We start from the raw sequence: 18,413 nt of genomic DNA, 5'->3' as shown, positions 1-18,413 counted from the left end.
TGCCTTGTGGAAGGAGTTTGGCTGGCTTCCCTTCTCTCCACCAGTCTCCTGCTACCCAAATGCTGCCATGAAATGTACCATCTATCTACAAATAGTTTTCCAGGAAAGTACATCATTAACATTTGTCCACTAAGGTTTCTCTTCCAGGTAAATTGCTATTCCCAGTCTTCTCCTATAGAGAAATTCTGGAGTCTTTGTTCACATTCACATTTAGTTTGTGCCTACCCAATCTGATTTGAAAAAAAAAAATATATATATATATATATATATATATATATATATATATATATATATTAAACATTGAAAAGACAAGAATTTCTGATCATTCTAAAATCTTGTCAGTGAATTCAATCTAATTCTTTATTGAAGAAACGTGTTGGGGTAGGCAGAGTATAGACAATTGCAAACTGATGGGGACAGTTCTCATTTCCATTTCTCCCAGTTACCCCTTTCATTTAATGAATCTTTTTCTGTGGTGGTTTCTTTTAGTAGTTCTACCTGATTCCTTGGTGCCAGTATGTGATCCTTTTCTGCTAATATCTGCCATATTTTAATCTTCAAAAATTTCTTTGAGTGAAAATGTGATCAGAAAGTAAGAAACTAGGTGCTGAAAACAATTGTGATTATCCAAGAATGGGAGTTTTGAAAATGACAGTGTGTTTTCCTCAGGGTATTTTCTTACAAATACCACTCCCTTCGGGCTTGTGATTGTGGAGGAGATTTAGGATCATGGTGTCTTCTTCAGGGGTAACAACATCCTCTTCCCTCTTCCAGGGAGCAATCTGGCATGCTGTTCAGGGGGCAAAAGGCACCGGGAGACTCCTTCATGTTGCTTGAGTTTTCTCCAAAATCCAGTCTATGTACTTGGCCACGTTGGTATAAATGCCTGGCCGTTCCCTTTGAGCACAGCCTTCCCCCCAGCTTGTGATGCCCACCAAATGCCAGACCTCATTGTGCTTGCAGGACAGGGGCCCCCCTGAGTCTCCCTATGGAAAGGGGAGAAAAACAAAAATGTCCTGGTCACTCAGATACGACCCATCTTAAATAAATTTTTGTTCAGAGGGATTTTGCCTAAAATTCTGTCCTGGCCCTTCATAAACTTCAAAAAACCCCATTGCTTAATGTATCCAGGTTGTCTCATTTAGATTTCAGTTAAAGTAGCTCAGATCCATCATCTCCTGCTCATTGGCTGAAGATTACTTTTTTAAAATGTGTCAAACATTCTGATTTGAAGACGTTCTGAGGGTGGAGAACACCCTCTTACCTTGCAAGCATCCTTCCCTCCTTCTTTATAGCCTGCACAAATCATCTTATTGGTTATTTTATGCCCTCTGTATCTTGTCTGGCATTCTTCATTGGACACCAAAGGGATCTTGGCTTTCTGAAGAGTGTTTTGTATTTTGTCTGAAAAAAATTGTTTTTATATTTTTAGTGGAATAAACATATATACTGTCTATATATACAAATATGTATATAACATATATATATACCATATATATGCATATATACAAAATATATATACTAAATATACATATGTACGATATATACACACATATAATAAATACATATATAGTACATATAACAAATATATCCATATGTACAATATGTAAGTGCAGTATGTATGTGTGTATATATATGTGTGTGTGTATGTGTGTGTGTGTGTATGTATATGTATATATACACACACGGATGTTAAAAATGAATATCTTTTGCGAAAATTCTAGAAAGAAAAAAATTATTAGGTTTACTTCATAGAAATTTTATAATTGCAGAGTACAAAGAAGACATTATTCCTATTATTGGGTATATATTTTGTTAATTTAATTAAATTTAAAAATTAATTACAATTCTAAGTAGAATTACTTCCCAGAGAAAATAATTGGATAGAAAGGCAGCAGAACACAACAGACACTAGTATGGTAATATGTAAATCAATGGATGTGTAACTGATGTGATTCTGCAATCTGTATATGGGGTAAAAATGGGAGCTCATAACCCACTTGAATCAAAGTGTGAAATATGATATATCAAGAACTATGTAATGTTTTGAACAGCCAACAATAAAAAATTAAAAAAAAAACAAACAATCATACCTATTTCATCGAGTTGGCAGAAAAGTTAAATGAGATAATCCATGAAAAAAAAAAGAAAATAATTGGATAATAAGCTAGGACATCTACTGAAAAGTGCTGAGTCTCCCACTAAACATCATTAAAAATAGTCCATAAAGAGGTTTAATCACACTTAAAGTTCCTAATCAAACAGACATGATATCATCATCACTTGGGTATTTTTTCTTTCCAATTTTTTTAATGTACTTTCTGTAATGAATAGTTATTTGACTTGCATCCTAACTATGATGTGGTGGAGTAGAAAAGTTTGTGCTTAAACTATTGTTTTTATTTTTAGGATGCAGTATATCTTAGAACATCATTTTTTACCTCTTAGTTTTCTGTACCCCCATCCAGTCACCCAGCAGTCAGTATATATTACATTTCTATCTCCTTTGGAAGGTAGGCATATGGGCCGTTGAGAGTCTAAATTTTAAAAATCATAGTTTTAGTTATCAGAAATAATATATATTTTGCTTCCCAGAAGAGACTCTCTTGTCTCACTTTATATTGTATTCTTTATGTATTATTTATATTATTTTCTTTCTTTATTATTATTCAGTGTTACATATTATAATCCTAAAAGGAAGACACTAGGCTAAATCATTCTTTTTATTTCAATAGATTATAAAATTATGACGTCCCATGCACTGAAATAAAGCTTGAAGAAGACTTACCTTTTCACCCAAATTCTCAAAATATGATTGCATAACCAGAAAAGTGTGTCAGCCTTAACAGGGTGAAAGACTAGCTTTCTAGACCTTCTCCCTGGAGAGTCTCGTTGGTAAGGTCAAGCCGTGGATCTTGTAAGGTTAAACATTTTATCTAGGTCACCTTGGTAGACAACTTCCCACTTAAAATGCTACATACCTGTGTAGTTTATGGTTGTTTCCAGTTTCAACAAAGCAATATCATATCCACTTTCTGCCATTTCATACTGATCATGAATTATTATTTCTTGAACCCCAAAGAAAGAACTACCCTCTTTTATTTCCGATTGATTTACAATGCCACTATAGACACGCAGAATTTTAGGTGACTCTATACTGAGGAGAAAACAATAAAGGAAGAAAAATTTCCTTCACTAAATCATTTCCAAACATTCTGAGCTGCATATCTATTTTTTTAATTTTTTTTTTTTTTTTTTTTTTGTGATGCTGGGGATTGAACCCAGGGCTTTGTGCATGCAAGGCAAGCACTCTACTATCTGAGCTATATCCCCAGCCCTCTCAGCTGCTATTTAACTAGCTAGTATTACTAATATTTTCTGCCAAGAGTATAGCTTTTAAAGTCAAAAGAAGTGATTTCATCCCCAAAATTTCAATCACATATTCCCCAAACAAAGAAAGTACTGGACTAGCATTTAACTAAACACAAAATGAAGCCTCTTTCCAGTCTTGATCATGTACATGCACACACAACCCATGAAGAGTCCTGGGTATTACTTTCATCCTGGCCATTGCCCAGCTATGACTCTGAGAAATTCATGTGGACTTTCTGTACTCAATTTCCCCATATGTAAAAAGTGAAGAGGAGGGGAATTGTGGCTGTGGCTCAGTGGTAGCGCACTTGCCTGGCATGTGTGAGGCACTGGGTTCAATTGTCAGCACTGTGTATAAATAAATAAAATAAAGGTCTATCAACAACTAAAAAAATATTTTTTAAAAAAAGTGAAGAGGATTACTGACCTCTTGAGTTATGAATATGCTACATACTGATAAGAAAACAATAACTAAAGCAAATCCATAAAATTGTCTGAAAACAACTCAGGGGATACTGAAGCAGCTAAGAGGAGGTTTGATAACTTAAATTCCCTGGGTTACATGCATTCATATATTCCCCCAGATGCAGTTTTTATATCTGGCCAATGTTGAGACCCAGGGAATCCAATTTGAGAATGCATAATGAAGTCTTTCTGGACTGGAGGTGGGGTAGGGGGATGTGTTTGCATTTACACTGGAAATGAACCGTCATGTTTTGGCACATATTCTGATGCTGGTAGACCATGAACGGTTCTTCCTTTTTGCTTATTTTTTTTTCCTGCTAAAGTTTAAAAAGGGTAAAAAAGTCATGTCACAAATAGGATAGGATAATTTACATTTTAAGGTATTTGTTAATATGCTAGTGGTATGAAGATAGCCAACTAATAAAAATAGCGCTATACTGACCCATAAAAACAATGTGCAGCTGTTAATATCCACTGGTTTCCAATGATGGAACCTCCACAGAGGTGTCTCTGGATAGGTGACATGACGTGTAGTGTTACCTGCCATGGCCACTCGCCTTGAACTGACGCAGTTCCTCCAACAATTCTGGGTTTGATTTTGGTTGTGCACTCTACAACAGAAAGATTGTAGTAAAGAGTTTCTTGTATCTGCATTTTCCACCAGTGGCTATGCTCCATGAGGAACAAAAGGAAGAACAGTTTCCTTCAGTTCAAGAGTTTACCATGACCCTGAGCGGAATAGACTTCATAATTAAGTTGACAAAGCAAAACATGCACATGAAAGTGGAATGGCCAAGTCATCTTGTAATTACATGCTCCAAAGAATGCTGCTGTCCTCATCTGATACCACAAAGTAGTCTCACTGATGGTTCTTTTCATGCAGTGTTGGCCAAGTGTGGTCTGCAGACCACTAGCATCACCTTGGAACTTGTTAAAAATGTCAATTCTTGAGCCCCACCTCACATCAGAAACTCTGACAGTGAAGATGGTCTATTCAATAATTTTGTGGGTGTAAAGTTGCCTTTCTAGAATTTTTTTTTCTCTTGTGGGAAAATGAGTGTAAAATTCTGGGGTAAATGTCAAACAGAAGGAAGGAATAAGAGAAAAAACTTTGTAGACAGCAGCCAACAGCAAGCTGAGAATGAGCATGATGGGGTTTTGTATGTCTGAAAAGACACTTTCATTTAAGAGTGGATAGGGTGGAAATTAGTTTGGGGAGACCATTTTGAAGATTTTAACTATATTCTGGAATTTTTTGGAAGCCTTTATAATTTCCAAGCTGGAAAGTGGCATAAATGCAAACTTTAGGAAAATCAATAGAGGAAGTGATAACTAAGATATGTGATAAATAACTCAATCAAAAGCTTATCAGGTATAGGACATAGATCTTGATTTTCATTCTATTTTATTTCTCAGTTTAAAGAAAATGCTAAAAATTTGATTTTCACCATTATATTTGGTATTAAGAACTGCTTCCGTTTGTCTTATTTTCTCCTGAGCTATCAACCTATACCTGATATAGTCTATAACTTCCACTGGTCAGAGTCTATAAATTCAACAGAGAAGAAAGTGAAATAGGAGGGGTGGGAATAGAATCTGCAAGTAAAGTAAATGTTTATCAAAGTAAATGTTGGGTTCAATTTTTAAACTATGGCAGCATCACTTAACAAAGTTTGCTAAGTGCCGCTTCCAATGATAGGAAGTTGAATTAAGAAAAAACAGAATTATTTTGAGTGATCCTTTTAAGGTAAGTTTATTGTGAGGAAAATAGAGAAAATATGAGATAACAGTTTAATTGGCTTGCTTTCTAAAGAGGTATAGGCCACCCAAAGATTCTCCTCTGAGCCTCTCTGAACTATACATAGTAAGGCATAGTTTGCTAGTTAGGATATTGATACTGGATACAATGTAACATTTGTATGTGCTACAGAACAAGTTCTCAAGAGTTAAGTATTGAGTCACTTTCTCAATATAGTGAATAATCTGACACAAAAGATTTTTATACTTCTAAACTATTACAAGATGTGAATATCATTTCCATTTTACTTAATAAATCTCAGTTTCATCTTAACTCATAGTTTATTAAAATTTTAGACATTAAAGAAAACAAATAGTCTAAAAGAATGTTATGATAATGTAGGGAGAAGTATTTGTGGGACCTTCTTTCCCAATGGGATTCTGTCCCTTAGAACAATTCTATTTGCCAACAAACCATCTCTTGCTACTATCCTCAGAAATTAGCTGCTAGGATTGAAACACTACTGAGCTGATTTTTATTATTATTTATGTAATTATAAGTTTTGTATAAACTAGATGATCTTTTTATTTCCACCCAACCACATTCATTATTATAAATTAAAAAGATTTTTTTATATATCTTTGCCAGTATTCATAAGTCGGCAGAACTTTGCAGGGAAATCTGAAAGAATGATAGTCAGTCTCTGAAAAACAAGTTGCTTCAGTATTTCTTGAATAAATGCATAATTTTTAAGACATGCTGGTTACTTATGCTTCACTGAAGATCTTTAGTGAGAGGAAAGTGAATAATTTGATTTACCAAGGTATGATTGATATTTCAATCATCGAGAATAAGAAGAAAGATCCTTGGCCCTGAGAATAAGAGTCAGTTATACAAGTGTTGCCTGAGTCTGTATCTCATCATAAAATGCTGGTCATATAAATGCTCTGAATTTAAACACATGTTCAATTCGTACTAGGCAATGTCGAATTTAGTCAAATCATTTTATACCGTTAAAACATGGTTAGCTTATGTAAAAGAAAAAAATGACAAAAAATTGCTAGATTTGTTATTTTGCCCCATTTCTTCTCTCTGTGGCTATTATTGACTATCTTAGTCATGCTGGATTCAGTGTAGAACAACTCCTTCTGATATATTTTTTCAAGTGATGTTAGACTCACCATTATCCATTTTACATAACCTTAGTGTATATCCAGAGATGCCTCCTCTCCCGTGAAGTATTTTAGTTGGAGATCCATTGGAAGAAAGTTTTAAGTAACATTTGCCCCTATAATTGGAAACAAAATAGTATAAACACAATGCCCTTCACAAAGAGGTGGGATGGGTGTATCTACCCTTCCTTTGTCTTACTTCTTTTCATGGCATGATTCTTGAGGTGGGGAGTAGGTGAAAAACTGGCAGCGGATGACATCAGTACACATTTTCTGGCAGGCTTCATGACCTTTCACATCAACAATGTCCAGTTCTTCTCCCAAGAAGTCAGTGTCATGGTAAAATGAGGAATGACAGAAGACTAGATAACAAATCACATATCGGATATGAGACACAGAACCATACATCCATCTCCTCGAGAATGGTTGATCTCAACAGGAAGAAAGTATGCTCATTGTTCACCTGGGATGCTATGCCTGCAGGTTTGTAGACTGAAACCAGAAAGAGCTTTGCTCTTCTTGATGCGTGTACTTGGTAATCCACTTTCAGATGTTTTAAGGAGACAGAGATTTCTGATATGAAAAAGGGAGATATCAATATATCACATAACACACATCAGAGGAAAAGAACTTTTTTACAGCATATCTTGAAAGTAAGGACAGTTCACATTGGCATGAATAGTGAAAATGTTCCTATTTTGAAAGTCTCCTTCATGGATTATGAGTCACAGTCCATGACTCAGATGTTATAGACAAAAATCTCAAAACTGAGCCATTGGGATTTCTAAAAACGTTCGGATCTTGTTCTACTGTCGGTATTCCTAGTATCTTCCTTCTTTATTTCCTTCCTTTCAACACTCCTAATCTATCTCAAAGCATCAAGAATTTTCATGCTACCTAGAAGTCTCCTATCCAGGGTTGGTCCAGCTTAGAAGTGGATGAGTGAAATACTTTGTTGACTCTGCACTCTTGGCAGCATCTTCCTCGAAGGGAGTGCCTTTTCCTAGGCAGCACAAAATCCCTCTTCAGCAGAGTTGTCCAATAGAACCTTCTTGAATTCTCTATGCCACACAATGCAGAAGCCACAAGCTACATGTGGCTTTCCACCATTTGAAATGTGACTAGTACAGTTGAGGGATTAAATTTTTAACTTTATTTAAATTAATTGATTAAGTTAATCAATTAAAGTTTAAATAGTCAAATCTTGCCTTGTGGTCACCAGGTTCCTATCAACCCTCTATTAAGAATTAAATGTATTGCTCCTTTCATAGATATTGATTGGTAATTTTATAAAAAGAAACAAATAGGACAAAGAAAAAGAGAAGCAATTATCATAAAATGACAGTCATTTTCCTAATTTCTGAATTTTCTGGGGCTCCAAGTCTCTATCTTTGGACATCCTTTCTTCTCTGTCTGCATTCAGTCATTTGATGCTCTCACCTATGAGATGGTCTGCATTATCAGCTATATTCTGGGAATTCCCTAACAGGGATCTAGAGCATAAACCTCCCTTCTGAATCTGATTTCTATTTCCAATTGCCTATTCAATATTTTTCCCTAATAGGTGTCTCTTCCCCTGACCGCTGCCTTTCATGAAATCTTCTACACCTCAGCTATTAGTATTTCCATCCTTCTGAATCCTTGGGCCAAAAATATTGGACTTTTTCTTTCCTTCACAGACTACATCCAATCCTTCAGCAACCCTTATTGGCTCTAGATGACAGTATGTCCCAATCTGAACACTACTCTATCATCTCCATCCTGGTCCAAGAAGTTAAGGTTTGTGTCTATTTAGTTCATTAGGCGGTATACCTAGAAAAATGTCTGATATATAATAGGCACCAAATAAATTGTGTTAAATTTGTTTAGCAAATGAAATTAACAGACACATTTTTCTGTGACTGATCCTGAAATTGCCATCTCACCCAACAGAAAACGAGGCTTACCGAATGAGCAAAGGACTCCAGAGCTTACCTGGCTGGAATGCTCTGGGGGTAACGCTCTCCTCAACAGTGGGCAACCAGGTCAAGCAAATGCCAAAGGCTCTGAGAGTTCTAGTTCAGCTCTATAGAATCTAGGTTTGATGCTGACTACAATATTGTTTTTTTTAAATTAAATTACTTCTTTTTTAAAGTGAATCTTGTTAGTGAAGAGTAACAGCCCCAGCAAGTATTACTTTGAAGTTGGAAGAAATTTCCTCTGCTTTTTATGTGGTCCCTTGTTAACTTTCATCAGTAGAGAAACAGGGTTTCCATTCTTGAATCTTTCTCTGCCACCACCCCAATACTCTTTTTTTCCCCAATACTCTTGATGTAGGCTTTTATCCCTTCCCTACATTGATCCCCTCTTTCACTGACATTTCTGTTCCTAGTTCAGTTATTTCAAATGATGTTGGACTCAATTGCCTCTTAACAGCCGTGATTATTATCTTCATTCTGTCGACAATTAAACAACCCTCCCTCTGCTACAGGTAGAGACCTCCCAAACTGAAGATTAAGAAAAAGTCCTTGGCAACATTGGATCTGCAGTCAGTAGGTGCAGAATAAGAAGGGAGAGGAGCTAGGGGTTTTTTTTTGCAATTTTAATCCGATATAGACATTTACATTAATTTTTTAGTTACTCAGAATGTTTAATGACAGATTTTGATCCGCTGTTTTAAAAAGAAAAATGACCCTTAATTGTAACTTCTTACCTTTGAGATTCTTTTGGCCATTCTTGGGAAAAGAAGGTAAAAAACAGACAACTGGGATGATGAGTACAAATGCGTTGGCAGACAAAAGCATCTGGAGCCAAAACACTGTCGATGTTGTTGTCTGCAAATACCGTACTAGGGAAGATGTCCCTAATACAAGCTAGATGACAGGAGAATCCGTGTTAGGAAATCAATATGCCAGCAGAATATGAAAATTCCAGTCATGGTATATGTAAATTCCACATTCAGATATTTAAATTTACCCCAAGATTTTTTTGAATTTAGAAAAATATGAAGTGACTACTTTAAACTTGAAGTTTAAACATAAACTCTATATAGGATGTAACAAATTTTTTCACACAAAAATGGCAAAAGATCACTGATCCATTTCATCAGTGAGTGTAGAGAGGTATCTAAAGTTAGCCTCATTGCACATATCATCAGCTTTGTTCCAACCAATGGTTCAACCACCTCATTAAGAAAACAGTAGTTACCCAGGTTAGAAAGCGCACAGGATTTCAATGAAAATCCAGATGCCACATAGCGGAGCTTCGTTATTTTGGTTGGTGTCCCTGTTTGGGTGTACTTCAGCAAACAAATATTACTGAATAAAGATAAAAATGGAAAAATATTTTATTCTTCCAACTACAAGTGGGAAAAAGCATGAGATTATAGAAAGGAAACTACCATTTGGAGAGAGGACTTAAGCATGAAGTAAAGGAATTAACCCCAAAGAACATCCTCTGAGAGGTGAGGCAGCTGACTTGAGTCTTAGCACCACCATGAAGCCCTCAGGGATGCTGTGAATTTTGCAAACTTTTATTTCCTCATCAGTAAAATGACAGACAGCTTGAGAGAAGTGATGAATAGATGAGTAGATTTTTTTTATTTATTTACTTTTCTCTAGAAGGTTAAACTATACCATCTTTTTGGCTGGGAAGAGAATTAGCAATCAGATCAATTGTAACTGTTTCAAAATTGCCAATTTAAATATGGAGCACTTTTGAAATTATCTAGGATATGGGTATACACGCATATTTTATAAAAATGTCATTAAAAGACAGAATATCATAAATTAAACTCATGCAAATTGAGCTTTAAATGAACTTTCATGACAAAAGCAGTTAATGCTATTCTGTGAATGTCTTTTAGGGGTTAATAAATTTTAGCCTCAGATTGATGAAATTTTTTTGGATGAGTCAGCAGTTTGTTTTTTACTGGGTGTCTTCATTCCTTCAGGTCAACTTTTAGCTCACTCACCGATGCTCTACACTGGGAAAATCCTTTGCTGCATATGTGAAAAAGTGACAGTGGATGTCATTTGTGCATCTCTCTTGGCATTCTCGAACATTCTTGGCAATAGAGCCATTATAGTTCATTCCTTTCATGTCCAGGTCCATGTAAACATCTCTGTGGCAAGCTGGAAATTACAAGTGGGAAATATGGGAAGCCTCCATCCAGATCCCAGGGACAATGGTAAAATTTCTAACCGTCCCTTCTGACTTGAACTTTTAATCTCTTCACCCAGTTTTCCTCAGAAGTCCTTTGTTTTTATTTTAATATGCTTAATCCCAACTTTACATGAAAGTATCTAGGACTACTAAAGTTCTTTTCATAGTGCAGCAATTTTAGACTTGTTAATTTGCATCTTGATTTTCTGACCTAGGCTCTCCTAAACTCCATGGACTCTGTTTCAATAATCAACCTATTTAAGTATCTGGGAATTTTTTTATTATTATTAAGACAAGTATCAATTCAATCTTAGTATTTGTACCCTTTGATTTGAATTAGCATATATAATAAAGACTTTCCATGAAGCTTTTAGGCTGGAAAGGTGAAAGAACATAAGTGAATGAAGAAAACTGAGTCCTTTTATGGGGAAAAAGAAATTCTAATAAACTGTAGTGTTGCATTGGGGTGGGGGGGCATATATGTGTGTTTTTACACTGAAAGAAATTCAATAGAGGAATTTATTTCCACATAGCAGATTTTTTGTTTTATAGCCATAAAACCATGTCTGATATAATTATATGCATTGTCATAATAGCTAGTGTTGATCAGTTCCAACAAGACATCTTACCACTTAATTGGTGTGGGCATTGCTTGAAAGAATATCCAGAAATCGCTCCTGTCATATTCACCCTTGGCAGTATTTCTGTGACACTGTCTTTTAGGACACAGGTAAACCTGTTTTTTTAGAAATAGCATTAGCAGGTGGAAATACGTGTTTTAAAATAACAGGTCTTAAAATCACACAGAAAGCCAAAGAGGAGGAAACCAACATCTCTTGCCAAAACAAATATTTAGCCCAAACAAATATTTTCTGAGCAAGACTGTGACTCTTTCAGTTCAACATTGCTACATTTAAAAGACCACATACGATATTCCTTAACAAGTAACAAACAGGAGTGGGTGAACTATGGCCTGTTGCTAAAATACTGCCAAAAATCTGCCTGTTTTTGTAATACCCAAGAGCTAAGAATGGTTTTCATCTTTTAAAATGATTACAAGTTAAATAGTGATACAAGTACTTACATGATGTCCCTGATTTTGCTTTTGGACATGGAAAGACTAAGCATTTACTCTCTGCCTTTTTAATAAAATGCTTGCTGATCTCTGTTCTAGATTTCTGTAAGCTTTGTAAGTTCAGGATACTATATAAATATCTTTGGATGCAGCATTATACACAAAGATGTTGGAAACTTAAATTTGCAGAAAGCCGTAATTACTGAATTTTTGAGTTCACCTTGGTAACAAAAGTGCTGGGTGAAATGTTAGAAAATTTAAAAATACAGCCAGAGTGTTTTATAAAACAACCAACTGCAATTTGTAATTTTGATGAGATTCTAGTTAATTGCTGTAAATTACATTTGGTGGACAAGTGAGATGATATAAAATTATTCCTAAGTTTTTTTTTTCCTTTGGGTAGGATAATGTATTTTTTAAAAAAATTTTTAAACATTATTTTTTTTTAGAAGTAGTTGGACACAATACCTTTATTTTCTTTATTTTTATGTGGTGCTGAGGATTGAACCCAGGGCCTCGCACATGCTAGCCAAATGCTCTACTGCTGAGCCACAATCCCAGCCCCGGATAATGCGCATTGAAGTGCTTAAAGATGAAATGTCATGATGTCTTAAAATTACTTGAAATGTTTAGACATATGTACATATATAGGTGGGTAAATCGAGTCTTGGTGGCTGGGGATTATTGCATTATTTTCAAAAATCATCTTTATCAATGTTTAATTTTTCTAATAAAATAGTTGGAAGAAACTTCTCACTTAAGTAGTATCAATTAATAGAAAAGCAGAAAGATGAAGATGGATAAAAGTCAAGCAAAAGGGAAAAAAATGCACCCTTAATATTGAGACCCTACGAGACTGGAAAAGCCACACAGAGGCATTAATATTCCCCCCTAATCTGCCTACATAGCATTTTTCTGTCATATTTAATATTTCAACTGAAGGTCAATTGATTTTCAGGTTGTTAACTGTACATTATATGAAATGATAGATGGAAACTTATTAGTAGGTAACTGGCCTGTGAATCTAGTTCCTCTAGGTGGAAACATCAGTGTTTACCATTGGGTAGGATCTTCAGCTGATGATTCAGCCATAAACGTGAAGAGCAAACATCTTGGGTGGTGGGTGCAGACCACTTGGCAGTACTTGGCACTTGGTGTAAACACAGTAGCAATGTTCCCTCCTTGAAAGTAGGAGTCTTTGAACAGCCTTGTCACACATCCTGAGAGGCAACACATGGCACAAGTTACCGTGGATTTTCCTGGGCATGTGTCTAGTTAGATAATAATCTGACAGAGGCAAGGCAAACAGGTCTACTTAACAGAAGGTGGGCCTGAATTTGGACATCAAAGCAAACAACATTTTTGTGTCAGTTTCTTGAATGAGTGGCCTTAGATGGGGGAAAAGAAATCACCAAATGGCATATTTGCCTGAATGACATCTCACTATTGAAAAGCTACATTGTGTAAAATTTAATTTTTTTTCCTGTTAAAGAGATCTAACATCCCATATGGTATGTAACATTTTTAGGTCATTTGATTCTTAGTCATTGAGGTTGTAGTTTTTAATCTTGCCATATTCCTAGTGAGAGGTACTGCTATGCACCCTTTTTTTCCCTAATGTTAAAAAATCACACACAGGGGCTGGGGATGTGGCTCAAGCTGTAATGCGGTTGCCTGGCATGCGCGGGGCGCTGGGTTCAATCCTTAGCACCACATAAAAATAAAATAAAGATGTTGTGCCCACCGAAAACTGAAAAATAAATATTAAAAAATTGTCTCTATCTCTCCTCTCTCCCTCTCTCTCTCAAAAAAAAAAAAAGACTTAAAAAAACCTAAAAAAAAACCAACAAAAAAAATCTTTAAAAAAAAATCACACACAACCCAAATGGAAATATTCACGCAGAATAAAATATAACAACTATTATGATGTAAATATCTAGGGAAAAAAAGGTGGGTATAAAGCAGTTAAAACTATTACAAGAGGCTTATAGGAATCAGTCTCTGAACTTGGTGAGGGAAAATTTTATCTTTGTTTTCACTAACATCTAACTGGAATGTGGCCTTCTATTATAAACGTAAGCAACAAACTATATTAGTATTCATGGTATCAGTGACTTTTTCATAATAACAATCAGATTTTTTAAAAGTACTGAAGTTGTAGACATTTCAGATCTTCCTTATCTGTCCTACTACTTTTAAGCCCACCATTGCATCTTGTGACATAAAACAGTGATAAGAACCGCATCCATTTCTCATATCACATTTTTTACAATTAAAATTATTATATTTCCATATAATTGATTTTCTCAATAATCCTACCCACTTTTAGTTTGTGTTTGGAAATATTTACTCCAAGAATGGAATCTACAGTGTTCACTGAACTATCATAGAGATCTGTGGGAGTGAAGAAGATCAAGGTCCCTGTCACAGACCTAGCATACAATTATCCACACATAACCTCCAAATACAGCATGATCCCCCACCCAAATGGCAAGTATTTCAAGAATGACTTGGAAATGTTTTTGCCTTTCCCCAAGTTCTTTGTTCATTCCAATCCATCTGTATGGTAGCCTCCCAAGAACTGAGGATCTGTTCTCACCTCACAGTATTTCTATTGACCATGTGCCATGCTTCTGGTACAAAGCAATTGTTCTACATTAAAATATTACTTGAATAAGAATATTAATTACTTAGTAAATTCAGTAGATTTTAAAACAATAAATGTGGTCATTTTCTTAGGCTATATCTCCTACTAATTGGATCATTTAACTTCAAAGGCAGACTGATTTTTAAAATCCAAACATGATGTTTAATTCCACTAAAAATCGATGAGTTTTTGTTTGTTGGTTTGAGTATTGAATTTGCATTCAGATTTCTTTTTAAATTTAACTATAATAATTTATGTGGTAGTGTTTTGGAGTTTTCTAGGTACACAATCAAATTATCTCTGAACAGAGTTAATTTTCTTCTGATCTTTTACTTTTTATTTCTTCTTCTTTCCTTACTGTGCTGACTGGGTTCTCCAGAACAATGTTTAAGGTAAGTGACAGCAGGTAATCTTGTCTTATCCCAAGTCCTTTAGGAAAATTTTCAGTATTTCAACATTAACTTTTTTAAACAGTTAGGATTTCTTCCAGCTACATTTTTGTTACTTTTTTAGTTGACATTTTTGTTATTTGTTAGCTCAGTTCCTCTGTAACTGAATAACATGCTCTGTATAATGTTCATGCTCTGTATAATGTTCATGCTCTATATAATGTTCACACTTTGAAATTTGTTGAGACTTATTTTAAGGTCTTGCATGTAGTTGGCAAAAGTTTAACAATAGTTAGAAATTAAATGCAATGTGCCTAAGTAATTTTATGTTTTCATAAGAATAAAGAATAAACATAGGGTCTAAAAGTACTTATATTAATATGTTCTACTGAATATTGGTTAAGTAATTTATAAACAAATTTAGTAGATGAAACATAGAGTGGAGAATTAACATCAATACATTATTGAAATGCATAAATTATGTATGCATATTTATATGACATTTTTCAGTTCAAAGTCACTATTCAGTGTCTGTATTATTGAACTGACTGACTGCTTATGGAAAACTGAAATATCAATGAGGCAAATCAAGACTTCTGCTTTTTTAATGCTATTATTCATTATCATTTATATGTGTTAAGTAGGTAGATGGAGATGTATGAAGATAAAAATATAATATAGATACAGCTATAGATATAGATTTCTACTGTTATTCTTCACCTGCTTTGAAAACTCCTGGAGGTTTAAGTGAAGGATAAATAAAACAATTTATTTCGTTTCCTGGAGTAAATAGCATGGGATTTATCTACATGTATGCAGCTCATATTGCAATTTTCTCTCTTAGATTTAAGTTTTCTTGTTTCCCAATCTATAGACCAATAAATTAAGCTATTTCCAGTCCATTCTTAAAGATTTACTTACCACCAGAAACAGAGGCAAACAAAATGAAATGTACCATTTGGCATAATAAGATCATCCTACAAAGAGAAAAATGTGCATGTTTTTAGAACATGAAAAGTGTATTTATGCCATTTATGTCTTGGCACATGCTGACCTCAGCAACTCAAGAGGCTGAGGCAGAAGAATTGCAAGTTCAAGGTCCTAAGGAACTAGTGAGACCCTGTCTCAAAATGAAAAAAATTAAAAGGGTTGGGGATATAACTCAGTGTGGTAAAGAACCTCTATTTTCAATTCCCAATACCAATAAATAAATAAATAAATAAATAAAATATGTATGTGTATATATAATTATATTCATGTTATATTATATATGTATATATACTTATATATATAATTATTTTACTGACATCAGAATTTATAGGAAGTAAAGGGAGTAGTAAATTAAATAGAGTTCACAGGGATCCTATCATGATACTGAATTTTATCTTTTCAAAATTTCAGAATGTCCTCATCAGGGTGGGTGTGTAGCATTCCACCTTGTCACAGCCCTGTAGAAGCCCAAACTAACAGGGCAGGTTCTCTCCCTTGCCTTTCTTCCGGCCCTCTCTCCGCCTCCAGCTCACTATTAATCAGATGCTCTGACCATCTGCTCTCCTCACCCCGAATTTTCAACTTTACTTCCTCTTCCAGTTCATGTCCTTTCTTTCCATATTTGAGGTCTCTTTCTATATCTCTTAAAGGTCTCTGAGCAATTTCTTACTTATAACATTTTCTATTTTAAAAAATTCAGGGCGAATGAAGACATTAGCAGATTGACTTAGTTATCTACAGATGCACTTACCCCAACTAAGCACTGATAGCATTGTTCTGTGAAAAATGAACTGGCCTAAGAGATAAGTCAGTCCTTCTGATCCTTCAAGGTTGCTCTAGAATGTCTTTTTAATTTGCAAAATACTTTATTTTTGAGTATAAACTCTCACTCTTCTTTCATTATGCTTCCCTCAAATTTATTATACATATATTAAGTAAAAATGTGAAAACAAACACATATTAAAAATCTATCATTCTCTATTGCAAATATTTTAAAACCCCCATTGCAGGAAAAATAAAACATTTCAAGGAATAATTGCTTAAGAGAAATGTTAAGTAATAATTTTTGAAATCATACCTGAAAATACCTTGTTTGCTTATTTGCTGCAATTCTCAATAAGGGTGTTTTTCTTCTTCCAAAGGGGTCTTTATTCTTTCCTAAATAAGCATGTGTAGGTATGCTCACTCAAATATTTATTTTTCCTGGTTTCCAACGTTAAGTAACCTTTCATACAGCATATCCAGGAAAGTGTTTAAAAACTCTGTGTATCAGAAATGTACCTTAAGAGAGTTACTAGCTTTTTCAATGCACTAAACTTATTTAGGATCTTTTTCTTGTATACTTGACAAGTGACACACACAGAGACAGCTAGAGAACTTGAATTTGCTTTAGCAGCTGAGCAAACTCACATCTAGAATGCCTGCTAGACGAAGCTGCACTTAGCCACACTGGTCATTATTAACTGTTAACCATTAATTCCAGCCAAAGTTCAATCCCAGAGTCTACTAAGAAAACACAGAAAGTCTGATGGACTGATTGATTTGCAGTGTATGAAGAAAGGAGACCAGCTGTTGTGGGCTAGGCCTGGGTAGAAAGTAAATTCCTGATCTAAAGATTTAGTTTTCCTTTAGGATAACATCACAATTCGGAAGCCTATGCAGATATGATTAGTTCTAAGAATTCAAATTCTTTATTATCTCATTTATGAACACTGTCTAAAAATTTTTTTTAAGAAGAAAATATAAAAGTCTCATAGTTTGTTTTTTTGGGGGGGGAGGTATATTGATATTGAGACACAAATGGAGAACTAGGAATCATGTGACAAGCAATAATAAAACAATACCTCAATTCCTTGAAGGACAAGGAGCCTGTACAGCAGGGGTGGGGTGGGGTGGGGTGAGGTGGGGGGCTTCCAGGAGTGGTGGCTTGCTGCCACCTATGGAAAACAAAGCTGACAAGTATTTTTTTGAGCCTCCCACCCTGTGTTCCAGTTATGACCCTTCTGATGGAACTTGAAGAAGGGCTGAGAGCTCTGTGGACATCGTGATAATCCAGTCCTCTATTACCCAGACCTATTTGTTAGTTTACTGGTCATGTCACTTGAGCAAACACCAGGTAGCTACACTATAAACCAGCTACCTGTGGGTCCTGGGCCATGCTGTTTTATTTCTCTGGGACTCAGTCCTCATTAGACACTCACTAGCCCTTCTGTTGTGATGATCCAACAAAAAAGGTGGGGAGGGGCAATATGTCCCATTTAAATGCATTTTAGAGAAAGCTAATTTTATGGTTCAGAGAAAGTTCCCAATTTTCCATAGGAAAGCTAAAAAAATCTTGAGATTTTACAAATGGAATCATAATTTTCAAAAATGTTCTGGAGACCAGGTCAGAAATGAACATATGAGTTTGTCCCCATTAGAG

General features: G+C 35.1%; 1 protein-coding gene across 4 annotated transcripts; it reads right to left on the bottom strand.

The window, feature by feature from the left end:
• Window positions 1-335: 335 nt before the first annotated feature.
• On the bottom strand, window positions 336-17,420 carry LOC124075545 (coagulation factor XI). Of its 4 annotated transcripts, XM_046419030.1 has the most exons (15): window positions 17,070-17,420; window positions 15,923-15,978; window positions 13,023-13,185; window positions 11,520-11,626; window positions 10,700-10,859; window positions 9,934-10,043; window positions 9,440-9,599; window positions 7,211-7,320; window positions 6,947-7,109; window positions 6,757-6,863; window positions 4,280-4,448; window positions 2,982-3,157; window positions 2,442-2,537; window positions 1,265-1,404; window positions 336-986 (listed from the first exon to the last, which is right to left on the bottom strand). In XM_046419030.1, exons 2-15 carry the CDS (start codon window positions 15,975-15,977, stop codon window positions 825-827), a joined length of 1,878 nt encoding a protein of 625 aa, XP_046274986.1. In that variant the 5' UTR covers window position 15,978; window positions 17,070-17,420; the 3' UTR covers window positions 336-824. The 4 variants fall into 4 exon arrangements, with proteins under 4 accessions (XP_046274986.1, XP_046274987.1, XP_046274988.1 ...); XM_046419031.1 differs by lacking the exon at window positions 2,442-2,537; XM_046419032.1 differs by lacking the exon at window positions 15,923-15,978.
• Window positions 17,421-18,413: the final 993 nt, after the last annotated feature.

This window comes from Marmota monax, unplaced genomic scaffold (assembly GCF_021218885.2).
Source record: "Marmota monax isolate L192 unplaced genomic scaffold, Marmota_monax_Labrador192_F-V1.1 WCK01_AAM20220418_F8-fsc00345, whole genome shotgun sequence".
NCBI classification, from domain to species: domain Eukaryota; kingdom Metazoa; phylum Chordata; class Mammalia; order Rodentia; family Sciuridae; genus Marmota; species Marmota monax.
Note: the sequence above shows the minus strand (reverse complement) of the source record. Positions and strands in the feature narration are given on the sequence as shown.

Bases quoted from the DNA above. Each gene is read 5' to 3' on its own strand.
- LOC124075545 (XM_046419030.1), bottom strand. From the start codon at position 15,977: ATGATCTTATTATGCCAAATGGTACATTTCATTTTGTTTGCCTCTGTT. The intron at 2,538-2,981 runs GTATGTAGCATT...TTTAAAATTTAG, and splicing joins AACAACCATAAACTACACAG to ACTCTCAACGGCCCATATGC. The intron at 1,405-2,441 runs GTAAAAAATGAT...AATTTTTTTCAG, and splicing joins GGGGTACAGAAAACTAAGAG to ACAAAATACAAAACACTCTT.